Consider the following 22,944-nt stretch of genomic DNA (forward strand, 5'->3'; position numbering starts at 1 on the left):
TGATAATTATTTCACCAGTATTATACCAGTCCCTCTTGTTTTTTTCTTAAACCTGTTCTGGTTTCAGTATTTAAGCAAAAATTCAATTGTAATATGTTAGGATGGTTAATACAGTAGTTTACTGTATCTTAAAGATAATAAAAACATAAATAAATTAATTAAGAAAAATTGGTCTGGCCCTCGACAATGTTCTTTTTTTTAATTTTGGCCCTCTGTGAATTTGAGTTTGACACCCCTGTGCTAACACATGCAAACACATGCTAGCCCCAGCTATCATTCAGCACTTGTCTATACGAGCTACTTCACTTTTATTTTTGCAAACATGTGCCTACTTGCACCAACTTGTACATGCTAACTTGCCAACACGTAATAATTTGCACTAATATATTCTAAACTGACTGGCACGTTGGCACAGTGGTTCAGCCGCTTCGGCCTCACAGCATAAAGGACCCTGGTTTGACGAGGGGACCTTTCTGTATGGATTTTGCATGTTCTCCTCGTGTCTGCGTGCGATTCCTCCGGGTTCTCCTCCAACAGCCCAAAAACAGGAAATTGCAGGTAAATTTGAAAAATTGGGATTTCCCCCGAATGATTGAGTGACTGAATGGTGGCTTGTCTATATATGTAGCCCTGCGAGTGGCCACTAGTCCAGGGTGTACCCCGCCTGTCGCCCAATGACAGCTGGGATAGGCTCCAGCATCCCCACGACCCCGAGTGCAGGATGGATGGATGGATGGATGGATGGATGGATGGACAACATTGACATCTATGTTAACAATAAAGTGTACTTACATATGCAAAAGTGCACACAGGATCCTGGGGCCTGGAGAACTGACTTGCTGATTTGATTTATTGATTGGAAGTTGATTGAAAAATGAACAAATGTACAGAGGATTCACACATATCTAGCGCCAGATTTGTAGGAAGCAGTTTTATGTTGTTGCACAAGTAGCACTTTTTGCTAGCAGCTCCGTGATTCCCGCAGATGGCTTGATTAAAGAGCAACGACGGCCCCTGCAGAGCGGGGAGGGGTGGTGTAATCACCATCGGAAGGAAAGCTGTGAGGCGGGGAACGTCTCAGCACGAGACGGAGACTTCTGCAGGGGGCAGGAAGTTATCAGACGGCTGAAGTTTCAAACAGGAAGTGAACGCAGATGGAGATGAATAAGTGATTGTCTCAGAGGATCATGGAAGCGGTTGATCTATGGCAAAACTTTCACACAGGTTTATTTTTACCTCTGTCAGGTTTCCACCCCTGACGGCAGGATGAACACATTAACAAATAAGTGTGTGGAGGGGGAAGGGGGTGGGGGGTCCAACAGGGTTCCTGATGAGGAACATCTGGGATTGTTGTGCTCCAGCCTATGGAAGTAGGAGACTAAGTCATTTAGCGTCAAGTGGGTGGAGCCGATCACAACTAGACAAAGGGGCGGGGTTTAACCTGGAGGGGTCAGCTGTCAACCATCACAGTGGCGCACGGTGAGGACGAACAACCTGAAGGAACCTGGAATCCTCCAGCTTCAGATGATCATTGAAAACTGTTTAAAAGAATTCAGCAACAAAGGGCTTTAAAAATATGGAAGGACTTCAGCGGGATAATTATTTCCTGGGTGAGGCTTTTCTGCTCTTTGTGTTTGAAGACGTGTCAGGCTCCTGGCTGGAGATGTAAGTCAGACGTGATGAAGATGTTTAATTTAGAGACCTCGTCCTTCTCCTTCTCCTCCTCCACGGAGGCGCTCGGCGCCCCGCCGGTCTACCGCTGACGTTTGGGCGTGGAACCCAGAGAACACGCAGACACCAGCTGATGATCAGGTTGTATTATTCAGGATACAGGAGATAAAAAGAGTGTGTGCGCGTGCATGTACGTGTGAGTGTGTGTGTGTGGTGTGTGTGTGCGTGCGTGCACGCGTGTGTGTGTGTGTGTGTGTGTGTGTGTGTGTGTGTGTGTGTGTCCATGTGTATTTGTGTGGAGGGGCGGGAAGGAAGAAAAAGACATCTCATCAACAACAACCGTAATAAGTTAAATAAAGACATTGGACGCCTTTCAATATACAAGTTTAAAGCCCCCCCACCTCACTTGACCCCTGACCCGTGGCCCAGAAGCCCCGCTGACACAGTGTTCGACCTTAGCAAGGGGCAGGAAAACACAGTTCAAGGAGCAAAATATATCACATCGTCATTGTAGGTCCATCCGGCACTCGGGTCACATGACCCCACCGAGCCAGGACGGCGCCCCCGCCTGGACACTCCTCGCCCTCCAGGGGCTCATGGGCCTCTATTGCCCCCTACTGGAGCAGGACAGGCAGCACTGCTGCCCGTAGAACTTATGGTTGCAGACCCCATGTTGGGGAACCAGATGACACCAGCTGAAATGATCCATGCACTGCTCCGCTGCAGAGGACAGATACACACACACACACACACACACACACACATTGACACACACAGGGGTCAGTGAACGCATCACCAATTGAAAGGAATGCATCATTCAGGTTATTGAAACATAAGAATCAGTCATTTTTTCACACACATTCCCATACACAGACAGGTAGGTCAGTGAACGCATCACCAACTGAAAGGAATGCATCAGTCAGGACATTGAAATAAAGGAATCACTCAACGTCTCTCAAACACGTGCACACACGCATTCACATTCACATGACAGGTAGGTCAGAGAACTTATTGCTAACAAACAGTTCTCCCTATTGATATAACATAACACACACACAAACACACACAGGTAGGTAAGTGAACACATCACTAACTTTAGGGATGCATCACTCATGAAACAACATAATACACACTTGCACACACACGCACACACACAAACACATTCAGATATATATGGACAGGTAGGTCTGTGAATGCATCACCAACTGGAAGGAATACATTATTCATGTAAAAGAAGCAGCATTATAAAGGCTCACTGTCTCTCACACACACACATACACACACACACACACACACACACACACACACACACACAAACACACACACACATGCACACACACTCTCTCTCTCACACACACACACACACACATACACATTCACATGCAGTGCATACAAAGACAGGAAGGTCAATGAACGTATCACCAACGGGAAGGAATACATTATTCATATTATTGAAACAACATAATAAACACTCGCTATCTCACACACATACGTGTACACACTCTCTCACAGACACATAACATCGACACAACATTATACACACACACACGCACACACACAAACACACACACACACAAACACACACACACATACTCAAAAACCTGCACAGGTGGGTCAGTGAACGCATCGCCAATTCATAAGGCTCATATCATTGATACAACAATAAAAACGACCTCTCTCTCTCCCTCTCTCTGTCACACACACACACACACACACAAACACATACACACACAGACACGCACACACACACAAACACACACACAAACATACTCAAAAACCTGCACAGGTAGGTCAGTGAACGCATCAACAAGTGAAAGGAATGCATCATTTATGTTATTGAAACATAAACAGTGTCTCAAATACAAACACATTCACACACACACACACACACACACGGGTTCTGCGGGTTCTTACCCTTCAGGGTGGGTCCAGTGGCAAACACCCTGTTGGGCCGCTGCATCGTGGGGGGGGCAGCAGGGCAGAAGTGGGTGTTACAGGCCCTGGAGGTAAGTGGCCTCTGGTGGTGGAGACATCCCGCAGCCGGACGACCCAGACGGAGGCACTGGATGGAGCGAGTCTGGACGCCACCGCCGCATGACACAGAACACTGGAACCAGGAGAACCCAAGAATCGCTCAAGGAGACGAACAAAACAAACATCCCATCAAGAAAACGCAAAAACACGCTACATGCTAGTGTAGCTAGCAGAGGACATTAGCGGTGTATATTTAAGACGGCAAATGAGGGAAAGGACGCACCTGTTGCCATGGAGACGAGTACCAGCCCGAGACCACAGCGCCGGACACAGTTTTTCTAGGGAAGGCCCGGGGGGGTTCCGGGCACGGGCCTCTGCTACAAGCCTGCTGGAGATCCAGCACAGGCTTTGCTGTGTTCCTGCACCTCCTGGCAGGGAACTCCACCAACCTGTGAAGAAGAAGAGGACATGGCGCAAGGAGATGGTGCCCACCCTCCTTCGGTAACTGCAGGTATCTGGACTCTGTAGGTCCAGGGACAAAAGGAGGCCTTACCCTCCTTGGTAGTCTTTCTCTCCACATTGCAGATCCCGCTTCTGGACACCTGGACCACAGGAGCTTGAGCACTGAGGAGACAGGCACTAAGTGAGTGTGTGTGTGTGTGTGTGTGTGTGTGTGTGTGTGTGTGAGTGTGTGTGTGTGTGTGTGTGTGTGTGTCTTATTTCTTCAGCAAGGTGATTTTCACAATAATCTGAATTAAACTGCAACTTCATTTGATTCTGTAATAACCTTATAATAACATTGTCATAAAAACTTTTGTGCTTGGAAGTCCTACCTCCCCCCAGGGGCTGAGGACCCATTGCAGCCGCTCATTCTTGGGGCAGCGGCGCAGGACGCAGGTCTCCTGGCCTTTGGGCCGGTGGTGCTGCCGGCACATGCTGTCGGGAACCACGGCGGCAGTGACGCCCGGGTCGGTGCTGCGGCAGAACACGCTACGCTTCCTCAGGCCACGGCCGCAAGTCTTGGAGCACTGTGAAAGAAAGTGGGGGGGGGGCACACGGATCAGCTGATTCCGCTGACCTTTAAAGAAACATCCAGCGGAAGGTGTCATTCTGGACCAGAGCGCCTTCCGGCTCATCCCATCCAAGTCATGCTGGCAACTGAGCTAATCATGGAAAGAGGCGGGGTCAACCCGGGCCTCGCCCTGAAGCTACATATTATTCTGATAATTACAATTGTCAGGGCTGATGTGGAGCATGTAGTCCCTCAAACAGCCAGCAGATGGCTGCATTTCTACAGCAGTCGAAACCAGGCAGCCTCAATTGTTTTGTTCTGTTCTGCACAGCACCCTCTAGTGCAGACACAAACACCTCCAATTGGAATAGTAGCCCCCCAACATACCTGGGACCAGGACCCGGTGCTCCACTCGGGGGGGCAGGCCTGAGTGAGGCAGGGTCGGACCTGGGCTGGGGCCACTACAGGGCAGAGGAGGTGGGCCGCCACCTCCTCCCGCTGGTAGGTCACCTTCCTCACGCAGCGCAAGGTCCTGGTCTGCTGCCCCCCCCCACATGAGCGGCTGCAGGGCCCCCAGTCGCCCGTCACCCAGCTTGGACACACACAGGGGGCAGAGTCAGACAGCGTGAGATGCTTAACTTATGCAAATTAACAGAAAAGCTTGATCCACAGCTGTCAGGACAACATTCCTCAAGAAGCAGGAGAGGAGCCAGCTCCTCAACAGAAACAGACCCTCATGGCGGCAAGAAGTGTGGACATTGTTTTTTCAACATAAATCCTATTTATTTATCACAGTGTCCGCTTGTGCCTCCTGTGTGATGTCTGTTTCCATGGCGACTAATCACTGTAATATAGGGAAACTGGCACGACTAACCTTCTGAGGGATCCTGGGATTTAACATCATGTAGCTATTTGTAGCAAAGGTTTGCACATGTGTGTGTGTGTGTGTGTGTGTGTGTGTGTGTGTGTGCATGGGAACTCTGCTGTCTCTGGTCCCTGCACAATAAAACATGGATGGGCCTGTCAGCACCCAAGATACATGCAGCAGAGATGCGCAACCACTTTGACATTCATCCTGCTGTCACACACACATATTGTATAGTATACACAGTACACACACACACACACACACACACACACACACACACACACACACACACACACTCCCATTGTTAACAGTTTTCTCCTGATGCCTCCTGAAGGTCTGAACTCAGTCATGAATGCTGTCATGCTGCTCGCTCAACTTAACTTCCTGCATTGAAATCAGTTCACACACACACACACACACACTCTCAGGATAAAGGCGGCGTGACAGACAGAAAAATACCAATGCTGGATGTCAGCGTTACTTTATGTCCACGGTAGGCTGATGTTCTTTATCCGGATGATGTGTGTGTTTTTTGTGTATGTGTGTGTGTGTGTGTGTGTGTGTGTGTGTGTGTGTGTGTGTGTGTGTGTGTGTGTGTGTGTGTGTGTGTGTGTTCCACGGTTCTGCCCCGGCCTGTTGCCACGGTGACCACAGCGGGTAAAATGACAGCATCTTAAACCTGCTGGTCTATTTATACCTCCTGGTCAAGATCTAATGCATTATTGTCCCTTGGTGTGTTTGTGTGTGGAGGTGGGGATGGGTGGGGGTGGGGATCAGGGGGGGCTAGCAGGGAGCCGTGTCTTGGGCATTCGCAGAGCGTAGGCACACACACACACACACACACACACACACACACACACACACACACACACACACACATATACGCACGGACGGCACTCACTGCGCGGAGCAGGGCTGGGTGTTGCAGAGGTGCGAGCCCAGTGAGGGTCGGGTTGCAGGGTCGCACATGCTGCTGTTGACCTGCAGCTTCTGGTCCTGCAGACACATGGACTTGGTGGAGATCCGCCCTGCAGAGTGGGGTTGGGGGGAGTCCAGGTGAGTGCTGGGGGGGCTCGACTTCTCAACGGCGTGCAAAGGCAAGAAGAATTGAAACCGAGTCTTCAAGGGTTTGAGATCCCGGGCTGCAGTTACCCATCAGTTCCCCCTAGCTAACATGGACCCCTTTGGCGAACATCTGCTTATTCTAACTGGATACGAAGTGTCACAGATTTGTATAGAATGGGGTTGTCCACCAACTCATATACACACACACACACACACACACACACACACACACACACACACACATACACACACTTATTTGGTCGGACGGTAGTGGACACTTCACTACTTCTGTTGCTGATGCGTTCGCATGTGTGTTGTAATTAGTCCGTGCATCTGTGTGTGTTTGTGTGAGGCATCACCTCCAGCACAGGGGGCGGAGCATTCAGAGCGCACCACCCCCCAGCTGTAGTCGGGCTTCCTCTCAGTGCGAGGCAACGTGTACTCCCAGGTCACGCCCGGATTCTTCCCCTGCAGGAGGATCTGTGGGGATACAGTTATTTCAGAATAAAACACACATACACACACATACACACACACTCCCTTGCCCCCCCGCCAATTGATAGGCGGGGGGGGGGGGGGGTGCCCTCCTGTCAAAAGGCTGACCGACCTACTGTTTTCGTGCATTATTACTTGGTTATTACGTAGCTTCAACATAGTTATAACATAGTTATCACTACTATTCTCCTTTTTCTTCAAGGATAACTTTAAGGATAACTTTGTGTTCCGTTTCCGGCCCCCGCCCCTTGACCTCAACTTATCAAATTCACGGAGTTCAATTGCAGGATTCTTAATCCCCTAATCCTCCCGAGGCTCCTTCTCCTTCATGTAATTACACGACATACTTCCAGGGATTACGGCCGTGTCATTGGCAGATCGGCAGCGCAGGCTCAGCTGGACAGATGTCCAACGGGGAGCCGCCCGGGCGGCTATGCTTCCCCTTCATCCCCCTGGCCATGGCTGACCCGTTTATAGTAGTAACTACATGTTAATAAGAAAGTAATAGCTTAGTAGTCCTGACATCGTAATAACATAGTAACTGCAAGGGTGGGATTTGGATTCAGTTCCAACAATAATTGATGACCAAATTTTGTTCTATTTTGAGTTTTTTTCCCTTGTAGACAACATTTAGTCAGGGAGGTTCAACCTTAAATAAAGATCTCCAGAATGACTCGGAGCCCATTTCACACCCACTTGTGTTTAAAGTTTAGTGACGTCTTACTTCAAAGACCAGCGTCTCATTGGTGGGCCCGGCAGAGTGCAGGCTCTCCGGGCCGCTGAGGGATCGCCGGTATTCGAACACAGTCCCCGCAAAGTGAAACTTCCCCGGCCAGTCAACCGTCCAGTCCCCTGTCAGGTGGTACTTCCTGTTCAGGGAGCGAACCGCCAGGTAGCTGGTTGACGCTTCCATCTCCTGGACATGGATGCTGCGGGCGCCGGCCGGGATGGTCACCATGGAGTAGTACTCTGAATGGGAACCCGGGGACGAGGCGTTCAGGGACCATTTGAATCTTTCAACGCAACACAAATGAAGCTGCTGACCAAGCTATGTCCTCAGATGATTGATGGATGAACAAATTGAATGACAAACTGATTGACAGATGAAGTGATAAGGAGATGAGGTGATAAGCAGATAAAGCTCACCGTTGGCGCGGTGCTGCAGGCTATACTGGCCTCGGTAGAACTTGCAGGTGGAGTTTACTCCTTTACAAACTCCACAGGCGTCCAGGGAGGCTTTGGAACCCAGAACCTGGTCACAGCCCACAGCCTGCGCGTGCAGACACACACACAAACACACACACACACAAACACACACACACACACACACACACACACACACATACACACACACACACACACACAAACACACACTGTTAAAGCTGCAGCTGAGGGGGTCTATTACTCATTTATTACAGTCTTATTAAATCTTTCAACATCCACTTATATAAGCCAAATTGAATTAATTAATATTTCACTATCAATATGAAACCGTGTCTTTATCTTTAAAAAATTAGCATTTAAATCTTTAAAAACCGTTGAATCTTTAAAAAAGGAAAAGTTAAATCTTTAAAATAAAATTTTATCTAATACATTTGAAAATGTGCTTTGGATGAGCTAAAGACTTAAAGATGGACATTTTAATATTTGACATGCTTTATTTTCTAATTGAATTTTCCTCACCTGACAGCCCCCGTCAATGCAGATGTCCAGGGCCTGGTCTGAGCAGGAGGTACCGTCCTTCACCTTGCTGGACATGGCGAAGAAGAAGTCAAAGTCCTCGGCGATGCAGTAGAGCTTGCACACGTCCTGGTCTGACCCAAGAGATGAACAGGACAATTATTAGTTTAATAAGAGAAAAGTGAAAAGGTAAGAAGTCCCGGCTTCATCGAGCTTCTGTTTGTTTGCTTCTCAGGGTGGAACCAGAGAGCTTCTGCAGGGGGCGACCGGAGGTCCACCATCTTGGAAAACACCTTAACAGAGCACGGGAATGGTAGGGTTGTGGTGGTGGAGGTGGTGGTGGTGGGGGGGGTATATTGTTCAGTTCAATCCCAGTTATCACAGACATGTCTTACAGCCACTTCCCATTAAAACTAATGGCAGTGAAGGTGACTTGGCCGGCGGCCCCGAACCCCATCACCCCCTCCAGCCTCCCTCCAGCCCTCCTCCACCATCTCCCATTCATCAACGGCTTAAACAGGCCTGGGACGGCGGCCAAGCACCCCCTCCCCTCCCACCGAGGAAAGAAAAGGCGTTACCACCTGCTTCCTTCAGACGTTCAACCCTGAGCAGAACCCTCAGGGTTATTCTGCCTGGAACAGGGTGAATCTCTGGATCTAGACGTGATCCCCCACAAACGACGGCTAATTTATGGGGAGAAAGAACTCTCTGAAAACAATCAGCAAATTCCTGTGTTGGATGTCCTCCAGCTCGATTCCGACTAATCGTGCAGGTCATATAACGAGACAAGAAGACACATAAATGGGTACTTGGAAGTCCGACTCCATCGTGAGAGCCACAAATGCACCACCTACACGTTCCTTTAGGAGGCAGAACTTCAGACTGACAGAAGATACAATCGCATCTTGTATGTCCATTTTTCTTTGCCTCCATCTCCCCAACTGAATGTTTGTTCATCCATGTGACCCCCGCCCCACCCAACCCCTCCCTGTTGAGCCCTCCCCACGAGCTCCCTCACCGTCCACTTTGGTGTAGGGCTTCCACTTGTAGTACCAGCCCCGGAACGGCTTGCCGTTGTACTCGGCGCACTGCTGGGCCCGGAAGTCAGGGCCGCCGGCCGGGCACACCCGGGTGTTGCACAGTTGGTTCAGGCGGCTGGAGCCAGAGCAGAACTTGCCGTTGTTCTGTGGCCTGGAGAACAGAGAGGATCAGGTGTTCGGTTACCGAAGAACCTTGTGACCTCAAGACTGAATTCAGACCCCAAGCAGCCACAACGGCCTAGACCCGGAGGTAGAAATGTGAAAGTTCCCAAACCATCAACCCAATCCAAAGATCCATGGCAGGTCTAAGTCCCAACAGAACTCTTGATCGACTAGTGAACATCAACTCGAGAGCCGGGAACCTCTCCGACACAAAACAGCCGTTGTCCATGGCGCAAAGGTGGATCTATTAGCCTTTCTAACAGTAGCAGAGGAGTCATTCAGTTGCAACAACCACAGGAGGAACAGCTTGACTATCTCAACTTTATCTAACACTGGACTAAATATGCCGTTAGCATGGGAGGTGCCACTAAGTTGTCAAGGAAACATGGCTTCCTGGGCAGAATCATATTTTCAATTTGTTTCTTTGCTTCTTCAAACAGGAAGTCACTTTGAGGTCAATGCTAACCAAGGGATGCTAGCCTGCTGTAGAACTCTAGGTTACTCTAGAAACTCTAGGGACTTGTTGTCGATGACTTTGAGGAGCCTGAAGAACTTGGAAGGAAAGAAGCTCTTGAAAGAGTTTCAGACCTTGCCTGGCTAGCATGGCTAGCATGGCTAGTCAGGTCAGACACAAAGGTCCTTCCTAACACCTGGTTGAATATCCGATCAGGTGTTTGCTCTGTTCCCTAGCATCCCTCATCCAAGTATAGTTGGTAGGCGTATGATTGACGAGGTGTGAAGGGCGGTGTAATAGCGAAGCATCTCCTCGGCAGCGCTTAACCTGAAGCTGGGCTCACTGGGTCCACCTCCTTGGAATTTGTAATGAGATGAATGGACTGCGGGGATCCAGGAGGGTGAGTCCGAGTTGTCCCCGGTAAATCTTCAACCCTCACTTCTGGTTGAGGCTTCATTTGCTCCCTGGTCCTGGTCCTCATCCGCAGCCATCCTCCACCACCAGGGGGCCTTGTCTTCGTCCGGTGGGGTGTGTCATGTCTGCGGGGTTTGAATTCATTGTGTAGGTCCTCACTCTTGTAGAGGGTCATGGTTGCCATGGCAGCTGGCTCCTTTTAAATTGACTGTGTGACAAAATGTGCGCCGTCAAAAGCAGGTCAAGATGGTGACCCTAATCTCCCGGGCTTGTTGGTGGGGATTAGGCCGATTTGTGTTTGATCTGGCAGGTGGTCTACAGGGGCAGAGGAGGAGGAGCGGGGGGGCAGATTGAAGATTCATTTTCCATCTTGGAGTTACTCCTGGAAGGGAAAGGTTCAATCTGTTGATCCCGAAGAAGTATTTCTCTGGGCGTGGCTGCGTACGCACGGGAGTCGTAAAGCGGAGGAGATTGTGCAGAAATAAGATAAAAATATTTTAAGAGGCGGGGGAGGGGAGGGGAGGGGGTCAAGGCTCCTGTTCCAAACTACACAGGAGTTGATCAGATTTAGTCTAAAATTAGATTGCCTGTGTCAGATTTAGATCCCGGCCAGGAGGGGCCCCGAATCATCCAGCATTTTGGGGTTGGTTTGCCCTTTGTCGCCTGGCACTTGGACCAGTCTGGCAATGATCCCTTGTGGTTCTTTCCAAACGTCTTCGAGTGATGTTCTGCAAAGTTTAACCCTTTACCAAGCCAACCGAAGCTCTGAAGTTTGTCAGGAATATAGTTGCACCAGGGAACGTCCTCCAAGATGGATACATGGAAGTGCTGCTTACTGGGACATTGCTGGAAGAATAGCCAAATAGCCATCGTAGCATAAGGCACTGCATGTGACCCCGAACAGGAGCAGCCACGATCAGCCATCTTCTCCGCCCATCCCTGGTAGTCAATCTATAAACGCAAGCCCGCAGCTTTATCTCCTCAAGACACTACTTGGCCCGATTTTATACGCCCCAAGACATTTCTGTACTAGAAAGAGGAAACCGAACCCAAGAAATACTTTGAGACCGGCGCGGAACGACGTTTATGATGCTGGCGTCCCCAAAACCCCTTCCTGCCAAACAAATAGTCTTATTCCCGCTTTGAAGTTGTTGCTTGGGTTTGTTCCTTCTCCGTGTCTTCAGACAACGTCCTGCAGCGGTTGAATTCAGGCACACTGTGTCAGCAGGATAAATCCGGCTTGTTCTCCTCAGATTAGAGGGGTGGAGGGTCCCGGACAAATAACAGCTCAGATTACCGGGGACCTGATGTGTGACAGGTCACAAACAGCGAGGGGGTTACTATTCCCCTGAGAGCAACACTCAGAAGAAAAGGTGCCATGTTCCGACACCAACTGTCCTTGAACGGGTCTTCATTGGAAGGCAGAGTCTCAGGCAGGTGCTTTCCGGGAGGCTCCACCCACTGACCCCGTACCCGTGAACGCTAACAGGTGCTGACAGATAGCCTGCTTTAAAGGGCCGGCGGGTTCTGCCCGTCACGCCGTGTGATGTGTATCATATGAGGCGGCGGATTAGGGGGTGCAGCGGCAGTGGCAATGGGCACAGCGGCGGTTTACCAAGGAACAACAGGGCCAATGGAGTGAATGGACTAATCTGGAACATCTGGGCCGGCTGACCCGTTAATGATGAACGGAGCGAGGGAGGAACGAGGAACGTCATAGATCCCCGTCTTTGACTCGTTCCATACCTTCCACATCTTTGTTTTTTATGGGCTTCCGTGTCCTGCTCACCTAAAACAGACATGTTTTTGTGCCAAGAGAAACAATGTCCTCATATGAGGGCCCTGGGCGGTGGAGAACTGACTCTGACGGGCCCTCAAATGGGGACTTCCTAGCTTTCCAGCTAGCATCCTAGCTTAGCACAGCTGCCAAGCCTTACTCGAATGGCCTGTCATGTCGAAAACATTTATAAATATAAAGTTCTTGGACAGTTCTGGAACAGATTGGAACATCATCAGGACAGAAACAGACCTAACAGAGAACCCTCCTCGGATGGGGGAGGGAACCCACTTCCTGTCCAAACCCTCAGGTCCTCGAACCCAGCGAGAACGTGAGCACCTGATATTAAGTGGCCTTGGATGGATCACTCTGATTGGTTGTCCTAGTTATGACAGTTATAGATGCTTCGATCTGTTTGGCTAAAATCTGGAAAAACAAGGGCAGTATTTCCGTCACGATGCTGCTAGAAGAACACAAACACACACACACACACACACACACTCTAGTCCAAGACCAGAGGAATCGAAGAACAAGCTCCTATAGCTAATTCCTGCACAGCTAATTAACTGAAGCAGCATATCTAGGAGGGGTCAAGAGCTTGTACATGTTTGTTTTGCAGTTTCATCGCAGAACCTTTAGAACCGCAACCATGCCAAGAAGGAAGTGGGTTCTTCACGGTGAAGGCCATGAGGTTTTCATCTCCTGTTAGCACTTCCAACTCTGCTTCTACTTCGAAAAACAAGCGGCGGCCTCTTCCTGAAGTAGCTGCAGAGCAATACAAGTACATCGGAAAAGTTGTGCTATTAGCATTGCCTGAGGAGGCTGACTCTTTCATTATCGATTTCATATCTGCTGTTCATGTTAAAAAAGGCTTGCATAAAGTAAGTAAGAGCACGCTATCTGTGCGACACATAGCCTTGGATTCAGCACAGGAGGTTCACTGGAGAGCCTAAGTCATCATCAGGATACGAGACAAATCCTGGACTCCAGCGATGACACGTGTGAACAGATAATCAGATTATCCTCATCTCCCCGGAGCTGGATTTTTCTAGAGATCCGATTCGGCCGTTGATTAGCCGTCAGACATTGGCCCGAAGCACGTCGGTACCAGATTTCACATCTTCAGACGGAATGCTGTGGCAGGACTCCCGAACACAGTGAGTGCCGTCATTCGATCCGAGCAGTCTGAATAAAGTGGAATGCAAGCCGATCCGGCCCCACGACGGCTAATGAACACCCGGGAATCTCCTGCAAGACATCATCCGGGGACACTGCATTTCAGATGAAGCTCCCATAGGAAAAAAACCTTCACGTGCACCGAATGACAAGGGATGTGCACTGTGGGATCTGGGTCTGTAAAACTATGCGACGTTATGTTTGTGTGAGTGAGCAGCACCAGGGGAGGGGGGTTTCTGGCAGCACTCACAGAGCAGAACATGCTAATGGGAGGTTCTCCTTGTCTGGAGCATGAGATCGTCTGTCCGTCTGGCCCGTCAGCTGTGCTTCTGTGTGTGTGCTTGTGTGTGCGTCCACGCATACGGTGCTGACAGTGACCTGGCAGACAGCACGTTCAGGTGCTCCGAGAGGAAAGGACGCCAGGGGATTCCAGGCCTTGCTGGCCAAGGGACTGCAGCAGATTTCTTGGCCAGAAGGAGCAGAACAAGGGGATGAAAGTCTGCGAGCTGGATTCTGATTGGAGGAGCCATCCAATCAATGTCCGACCCATGTAACTGCAGACGGACCAGTCCCGGATTGGAATCTGTCAGCAGCGTTCGAGCAATCACGGGCGGGTACCTTGGGCTGGTGCAGGAACGCTCCCTACGCATCACGCCTCCACCGCAGGTCCTGGAGCAGTCCGACCACGGCGACCAGGGGGACCACTGGCCATGGACGGCCCGCAGGCCGGGATCCCCGTATTTGACACACTGACCCCTCCAGCACCACTGCGGGGAGGACAGAGGAGACAGGAATGTGCATAAGTACTCCCTTATCAATACCAAGGTTTTGGCTTCCCGCCCAGGTTTCCTGGTTTGGCCCGCAGCCTGATACCACACCTGGACATACACACATGCGCGACACCTGATACCCTTTCTCGCTCTCTGGACTCAAAATGTGTGGATGCTCTCAGCCGCTAGGGATTCTCCTGCAGGTTTGAGCAAGAATGATGTAGTTATACAGTAATACCACTTGTGTTAAGTCCTTGCTATTTAATCCAAGTGTCGGACTCCCGGGCCCAGGTGTGATATCCTACATTCTCACGGGTTTTGAACACGCGTCTGGTTTTCATGGGGAAACCGGCATTCCCGTTCCACCACGGTTACGCAGATGGCCAAGATGGTCACTGGGGCAATGACGGCCAGCACACAGTTTCCAAATGGGATGTCGTCTTATTCCCTGAGAGCAGGACAGGGAAGAATATTTCAAGTATTTACTGCTGAAGGTATTATGTCAGAGTTGGGATTCCCGGCAACTCTGACTCTGAGGGCTTAAAAATCAGAACTTTGAGCCTCACTGATAGCGCCTTCCACCAAGCCACTCACCCCCAAGCGGGACTTTTTCGACTGCGGGAGCAAAGTGGAGAAAATGGGGAGATCCCGTTCCAGCACTGGATCACAACCAAGGACTTGTTATATGATAAAGGGGAAATAATGCTGTGGTATTTTATTCTCCTGTTTCGATATGGAAACATGATGTCACACATTCTATACTTGTCCTGATTGTTTTTTTTTCCTGCACCACCAAGAAGGTGGTGTCCATCCCCTGCTGCCTTCTGCACCGACACCTTCCTCCGTCACTAGTTCCTCCTTAAGAAACCTCCTTCTCCTCCTGAAAGAGATCACAACTGTTCGAACCTTGGGATTAATCACCCCCCGCTGGGTATCACATGGTTTAGCCCGGTCTATGTACGCCTGAACTCTGACCTTCGCCTAAGAATAAATGTTTTGGTGAGGGGCAGTTAAGGGTTAACTTGGTTCTCTTAACGACACTCCTATATTCCGTAACACTTTTAATGAAACACGGAGAATACAGACAGGAGAACATGGTCACTTTCTGGCCTGCCCTCCTGGACCAAACTTCGGCGCGAAGGCTCCAAAGGTTCATCTGAACAACCTTTCTTTGAGGACCAACCAAAAAAACTTTGCTCCAGTGAAACCGGGGGAAGGAGGAGGAGGAGGTGGAGGAGAAGAAGGAGGAGTAGAAGAAGAAGAAGATAAAGAAGAAAAAGAAGAAGGAGAAGTGTTCCTCACCATGTCTGGGCCGCAGCTGGTTCCCTCAGCGGCCGGCATGAACTTGGTCTCGCAGCGATGGCCGGAGCGGTGGCACCACAGCGACTTGCAGATGTCCTGCAGCACCAGAACACAAGGGTGGGTCAGGAGCCAGGGGGGCAAGGGGGTAAATGTCGGCAGCCATGTTGTGTTCATGTGACCTGATCCTTCATATGCATTGGGCAGCCTCCATTTCCCAGCAATTAGAGGGCCGAAGAGCATTTCCATGTGAAAGAGCCTGATATAATAGCCCCCCCCAGGGGTGTGTGTGTGTGTGTGAGGTGGGGTGGGGGGGGTGGGGGTGGGGGTTGGTAAAAGAGCGTGTTAATCAATAAGGAGCTGCATCATTAACGCTCTATATGATCCCGCTGCTCGTTAGCGACGACCCGCCCATTCTGTCGGGGGGCGGGAAGCGGGGGGGTCTTGAATACCCCTTGGGGAGTGGTAGGGGGGGCCAGAGCTATAGAGCGATTCACCATTAAGAGCAGAAGGTTAGCTCAATGGTTCCTTGTGGGAAAGAACCGGGTTCCCATTAGCTTACAGGCTAGCACTGAGGCTGAGCTCGACTGGCCAGTATTCAACGGCAGATGTTGGAGCCCAAGAAAAGACAAGCGATTGGAGTCCAGCTAAGAAGTAACCCAGTTGTAGATTAAATGGAGTTGTGGAGAGAAGATCTAAGCCAGAGGTTCTGTCTGTCCAATAATCTTCCAAACTCAAAAAAAGACTTGAGGGTGACGGGGAACTTGCAGAGGAAGATGCAGATGAGGAAGAGGAACATGCAGAGTAACATCCAGATGAAGGTGTAGAGGAAAATGCAGAAGATGAGGAAGAGGAGCATGCAGAGGAACATCCAGATGAAGGTATAGATGAAGGTGCAGAAGATAAGGAAGAGGAGCATGCAGAGGAAGGTCCAGATGAAGATCCAGATGAAGGAGCAGAAGGGCAGTCACCTTTACAAAGTCCAGGCCGCAGAGCTTGGCCTTGGAACCGAACTGCCACTTGCACTGTGTGTCTGCATCATAGAGCTGTCCCGGCAGCTGCTCAGGATACTTGTACTGCCCCATCTGTTTGGGCTGGTCCACCAGGCAGGAGGCCTGGGCTGTTCTGCGGACAGATGCCACCCGCCATCAGCCGCATGCCGACGGGGCCTCAGGGCCTCGGGGCCTCGGTGGGGGGAGGACCTACCCCAAAAAGCGGTTCAGATACTGGCGGCTGCAGGTGGACCATGAGAAGACACCGTTGTTCCCCGCCAGCGTTGGAGACATGATGTTCCCCTCCGTTTTGCGGCACGGGTTCCCTTCGCCGTCATGGATCATCCCGAAGCTGCGTGAGAAGAGGAACGTCATAAGACGAGATGCGAGACAACTGGAGCGCCTCAGAGCGGCCCGCCCGGGACCTACTTGTGTCCGGACTCATGAGCGATGGTGAAGGCCAGACCCAGACCTGTGTCCTCGTTGATGGTGCAGCTCCGGTACTTGCTGCACATCCCACTAATGGGAGCGAACCCTGCCGGGGGAAGGGGAGCAGATAAGAACGTACTAACGATGTGTTTGCATGTCACTGGGGGGCGCCGTCTAACCCAGCGTGTCGCAGGGCTCATTCTTCCAGGAGCAGATATCCAGCCCCGTCAGCAGCACGGCGTGGTCGTGTCGCTTCCCACTCTTCCCCACCAGGCCTGACTGCCACTGGCAGAAACTGTTGAGGGACTGGTCGGCGTGGTGGTTGATGTTCAGACCCAGCTGGGGGAGACGGGGGTGGGAGGAAGGAGATGAGCGGCTGGAATTTGTTGGCAGTGACGGAGAGGACGAGAGGGGGGCACTCACAGGTTCTTGTTCCAGGAGCAGCAGACTCACCACCACGATGTTGATGTCCGTCCCAATTGTGCCGTCCTTGAAGAGGCTGGAGACCTGTGGGGGATGAGGAACATGGACCAACACGGTACAGACGCTAACGTGTCAATATTGTGGTAATAACTTGTTGTGCTGAGGGTCCAGCTCTCACCATGTTCATAATGGTCAGAACATAGGTGGTGACGTTCTCACGCCCGTGTTTCTCTAGCATTTTCCTGTCGGCCACCACCAGCGTCTCCACGTTAAGCCCCCCCATCTTGTTGGAGGAGATGGGTGACCTCCTCCAGCGCCTCCCCCTCCTCGCCGCACCCAACGAGGGGAACTCGTCCGGCATGAGGAAGCAGTCTTCGGCAGGCGGCCGGGGAGAGACTGCAAGCGGTGGCAGCAGCAAGGGGCAGGACATTACTTCCTGTTGGCACTGCCAAAATAAGCAATAAAGAAGAATATAAGGTTCCTTACATACATTTCTTGCGGCGTCCGCAGAAGTGTTTCCCATGGTGATGGTCATGGTGATGGTCATGGCGGTGGCCATGACGACGGCGGTCGGTGACAACAGACTCGGCGGATCGCTTGTAGATGACATGTGGGCGGCGGCCAAGAGGGGCGCTGTAGTTGTGCAGTGAGGCCAGGTGGGGGGGCAGTGGCGAGATCAGGTACTCTCCATTGGGCACACGGATCAGCCCTGACTACACACACACACACACACACACATACACACACATTCAATCACAGTGCAATTATTTATACCATCGCATAAACACACAAACAAACCCATTGACCCCTGCTGGAGTGTGTGTGTGTGCATGCATAGCGTATGCCTATGCATATGTGTATGCGCGTGTGAGTGTGTGTGCATGTGTGTGCGGAGGTGGATGCCCCCCCACCCCTCCCCGACTGGCAGGTGGCAAAATAAACAGAGCAGGACAAAGAGAAGCCGTGCTGAAGCTCTTGTTGTCAAAACAGTGGAGACATGGCAGGCGGCCATTTTCCCCCCTTCTGCCCCCCCACTTCCTCTCGCAGCTGAAGATCTGCCCCTATCCGACACGCTGCCTGTCCATCTGGGTCAAAGGTCATGCTCTCCTGCCTCTGAAGACCAGCACCTCCTGCCGGTCAGTGTGTGTGTGTGTGTGTGTGTGTGTGTGTGTGTGTGTGTGTGTGTGTGTGTGTTTGTGTGTGTGAGATGGAACCGACGTCCAACCCCCCCCCTTCCTCCTCCTCCTCTTCCTCTTCCTCCGCTTCTTCCTTTTCCTCTTCCTCCTCCTTCCCTTCTTCCCCCTCCTTCTATTATTCCTCCTCTTCCTCCTCTACCTCTTCTTCATCTTTGGATATTTCATACTGACCTTATTAAATCAACCTTTTCCCTCCATCGTCACGTCTCTCATCCGTCTAATGCCATAGTAACTAATCCATAATGGCTTAGTTACTAGTTAGTTACTATATCGTTACTCATTACCCATCTCAGATTACATCTATGTAGAATTCAGCCATGCATGTACATGTGCGCTCACCTAGTATCCTGCAGCGTGGATGTTAATGACTATCACCCAACTGGGAATGAATGGAAAGGAGGCAGGAACCAATCAGAGGTGTCATTGGGGCAAGGGGCGGGACGTATCCTGGACGGGTCAGCTGTCAGTCAAAATCTTTCGTTCACATCAGTGTCAAGGAGCCTGCTGAGTGCAGGAACCAACATGGGAGAACCCTCAGAGAATCTCTGGACCGCTGGGTGGAAACCACGAACCTTCCCGCCTTCCCAGAGATGGAAATAAAGCACGAGGAGATGAAGATGCGCCCTCTCTCTTCTACTCCTCCTCCGTGGAACGAGTGGAATGAAGCCATTTTTGGAAGGAGAACAATCTCTGCATTCTGGAGGTCAGTTTCTCACACAAGCCCTCTCATTAGCTGGAACCCTCAAACCCAAGACAAAGACCAGGACCATCTCCGGGTCTGGAACCCCAGGGATTATCTCCAGGAGGTCCTCCAAACCTCTGAGAACACAAGCTCTAACAGGGTTCCAGCTCCAAACCCGTCAGCTGGAACCAGCTCTAGAGCTCCACACGCCGGACCTGGTCTGACCTAGACCAGGTTCTCCTGCCTGGGTTCTCTCCATGTTCTCCTCAACAGACTGCAGCACGTGCCGTCACCGCCGGGTCCCTCCTTGCCGGCGCCGGCAGTGACAATAGCGGGTCACATTTGATGGATGGTGTGTGTGTGTGTGTATGCCCATTAGTCTCGTCTGAGAGGGACCCTGTCCCCCCTACCCTGCTGGCCCTCCATCACTGTCGGCCCCGGACCACCGGGGAGTGTTCACGGATGTGGCAGGGACACGTTCCAATTTGTCACACACGCACACGCACGCACACATGCATACGGAACTCCAGGTCCATATGCTGGGTGAAATCCAGCCGCTCAAGCCCTGGGGCGCAGGGTCAAAGGTCAACACGGCTAAACAGCTGCCACAGTGACCATCGTGGCCTGGCTTCTGGCCATCAGAGGCCATCAGCGAGGTCACCTGTGGAAATGGAAAGTAAAGCTGCACGCCGCCTCAGCCATCCGCCCAGGTTCTGGGTGCATGACATCTGAGTGTGTCACATGACTTTATTCAGAATCCAATACAAGAACCACACGCCCCACTGGAGAAGATAAAGCCTCGTCACAACAAGAAGTACAGCGACTGCTCGCTACTGGACTTTCAAAATAAAACACTATCAAAACATGGGCTAATGTTTGGGCAGGAAGTCAGAGTTTGTCAAGACGTCAAACAGGAGACGTCAGACGGGAGATGTGCGATAGCAGACATCGTACAGCAGACATAGGACATGAGAGGTTTGACAGGAAAGTGTGGGACAAGGGATGCCAGACAACTGTGAATATGTAGCTCAGTGGTAGAGCCCAGGCTTCCTGGGTTCAATCCCCGGCATCTCCACCGGAAGTCACTTTGGATAAAAGTGACCGTATTCTCTTCTATTCTAAAAGAAACATGGGATAGTGGGTGTCAGACAAGATTTGCAGGACATAAGAAATGCGACGTCTGACAAGAGATGTCAGTATTCCAAGCTTGTATTTCATCAAGCGCTGCAACAGTACACGCATTACTTTGGTGTACAACACACTGGAGTACTGGCATACCGGAGTACTGCACTTCTGAATCTGGAAATGAAGACCAGCGGAACCCAGAGGAGCTCAGCATGGTGACCAGGTGGAGATTCAGCACCTCGGACAGTGTCAGCGCCAGGAGGGAACCGGCCAACAACAACGCGCAACACCGGGTGTTACAACGGTAACCTTACAAGCGGATATCCCCCAGGGACATCGGCGTCTGGACGGCAAGCAAGTAAACTCCCAAAGGGTCAGTGCGGACAGGGATTCTCGCGATATGGCGTCCAAAGTTGGAAGCCTTAAGCTGAAAAAGGAGCCACTCACCAGTCCGCCGCAGGTAGAGATGGCTGCTGAGGAGGCCGACAGGTTCCGGATGAATCCCTGATAAAGGCAATGACGAACAGCGGCGTCCTCAGAGACGGCGGCAACGCCACCGTCTCCGAGCGTCTGCACAGTAAAGCCTGGCCCAATCACTGGCGATGGACGCAGGTCCAGCTGCACGTCCCGCCCGAACAGGGACAGACGGTAGTGGCGGGACGTGGGGAGGGACCTCCTGCCACGATGGCTTAGGATCTCCCCGTGGGGGTCCACCTCCTCCGGGGACACGAAGATGTAGTCTGAAGAGAGGGAAGGTGGAGGAGATGGAGAACTGCATTACCATACTTTCTGGACAAAATTAGCAATAGAATTTTGATAGTTTTATTGGAGTACTTTTACCAGTACTCTGGTATTTCTTTTTCAATGTATATTATTTGCCCTTATTTCCTGCTGAGTGAGGTGAATATGGATCCTACATTTGACACATTTTAGAGTTTTATTTTAATTTAATTGTGATTCACCTTGCTTTTAGCATGGCACTGTTTGATCCATTGTTGTATTTTGTTTTGACAACGAGATAGAATATAGATAGAGAAAAGATAGAACATCGATCGGGAATAGGATCAATACTGATCGGACTGGGGTCAGTGAACGTGACCTGCCGCTCAGACACGCGCTGGGGTCCCCTAACACCTCACAAAGGGGGTTCATTGCTTTGCACAGGGACGGCTTTAATTTGTCTCGTCCGCAAACGCAGCACCGTTTTCTGCAAAACCAGCGCGTTTGCGGGGCTCATTCGGTCAAATGAAAGTTTTCGATGGCGACGGGTGCGCGCGCACGCGCTTCCTGCTGGAAGACGGTGAAGCACTCACCGGGTGAGACTCCGTCGGCGGGGGCCGCAGGGGGGGAGTAGTGCAGCGTCTGCAGAAAAAATAAACATATTGAGAAGGGGAGGGGGCAACAGGTTGAGACCCGGGTGCCAGAGGGGTGCGTGTGCGCGTGCCACCTGCCTGGATAGTGCTGCAGGCCAGCAGCAGCAGCAGGAGCGGCGGGCGGTCCATGGCGCGGCTCCCCGTCAGCTCCTAGAAGTGCGCTCAAGTCGCGACGAGCGGCGGCATCTCTGGGGCATCGTCTCGTCCCGGTCCTCCACCCCCCCAAACCCGTCACCCTGCACCACCACCACCGCCCTTCCGCCCGCCCTGCCGCCCGCTCACACCGCCGGTGCGTTCAGGTGCACCTCGCAGGACGCCGCGGACGTTGTTGCAAGACGGGCGCACTCATAAGTCCGTGCATATGTGTGCGTGTGAGGCTGCAGCCGCAGCTTTGAGAGGCGGCTGCGGCGGGTCAGCCAATCAGCGCGCAGCATCATTCACCACGCGCGGCGACGGCGAGAGCCTCCGCTGCCTTCATAGCACGCTCGGACAGATCGGTTTCCCATCGATCGCGAACACATTTTACCGTAAAACCGCGAAAAGTTCGCGGGCTGAATTCCAAAAGAGCCGCATGTTCAAGAGCGCACGTTCTCCTCTGTCACACCAATAGAAGATTCACCTGCGAAGTTGTGACAGGTCGGGAGCTTTAAATTCCCACAACCCTTAAAGGCGCCACTCATCAAGAATGTGTACTGTGAAATATCCGAACAAATTATTGGGATTTTTTCAAGTAACTTTTTTTTAAATGTAATTTAGAATATAATTGACAATTAGAAGTTCCCTCATTAATTTCAAAAACGTATTGAAAATAATAAATAAAAGTTGGGCTGCCTTCACTATCCAATACTATGAATCCTACTGTTGGGG

General features: G+C 51.2%; 1 protein-coding gene across 4 annotated transcripts; it reads right to left on the bottom strand.

Annotated features, from left to right (window-relative positions):
* Positions 1-753: 753 nt before the first annotated feature.
* On the bottom strand, positions 754-22,395 carry adamts18 (ADAM metallopeptidase with thrombospondin type 1 motif, 18). 4 transcript variants are annotated; one of them, XR_015108870.1, is made up of 25 exons: positions 22,156-22,395; positions 22,018-22,066; positions 21,152-21,444; positions 18,192-18,414; positions 17,880-18,097; positions 17,702-17,785; positions 17,458-17,617; positions 17,279-17,384; positions 17,064-17,201; positions 16,829-16,982; positions 15,861-15,956; positions 14,407-14,555; positions 9,784-9,956; positions 8,769-8,899; positions 8,232-8,355; positions 7,810-8,054; positions 6,950-7,070; positions 6,427-6,553; positions 5,045-5,249; positions 4,479-4,673; positions 4,199-4,269; positions 3,929-4,094; positions 3,586-3,778; positions 1,442-2,391; positions 754-1,362 (listed from the first exon to the last, which is right to left on the bottom strand). XR_015108870.1 is itself a non-coding variant. In XM_086174757.1 (24 exons), exons 1-24 carry the CDS (start codon positions 22,204-22,206, stop codon positions 2,276-2,278), a joined length of 3,588 nt encoding a protein of 1,195 aa, XP_086030883.1. In that variant the 5' UTR covers positions 22,207-22,395; the 3' UTR covers positions 754-2,275. The 4 variants fall into 4 exon arrangements, 3 of the variants coding, with proteins under 3 accessions (XP_086030883.1, XP_086030884.1, XP_086030885.1); XM_086174757.1 differs by having other exon boundaries at positions 754-2,391; XM_086174758.1 differs by lacking the exon at positions 18,192-18,414 and having other exon boundaries at positions 754-2,391; positions 17,880-18,146.
* Between the last annotated feature and the right edge of the window lie 549 nt (positions 22,396-22,944).

This window comes from Fistularia commersonii, chromosome 27 (assembly GCF_037954325.1).
Source record: "Fistularia commersonii isolate RoL2024-O1a breed Wild chromosome 27, RoL_Fcom_v1.0, whole genome shotgun sequence".
Classification (NCBI taxonomy): domain Eukaryota; kingdom Metazoa; phylum Chordata; class Actinopteri; order Syngnathiformes; family Fistulariidae; genus Fistularia; species Fistularia commersonii.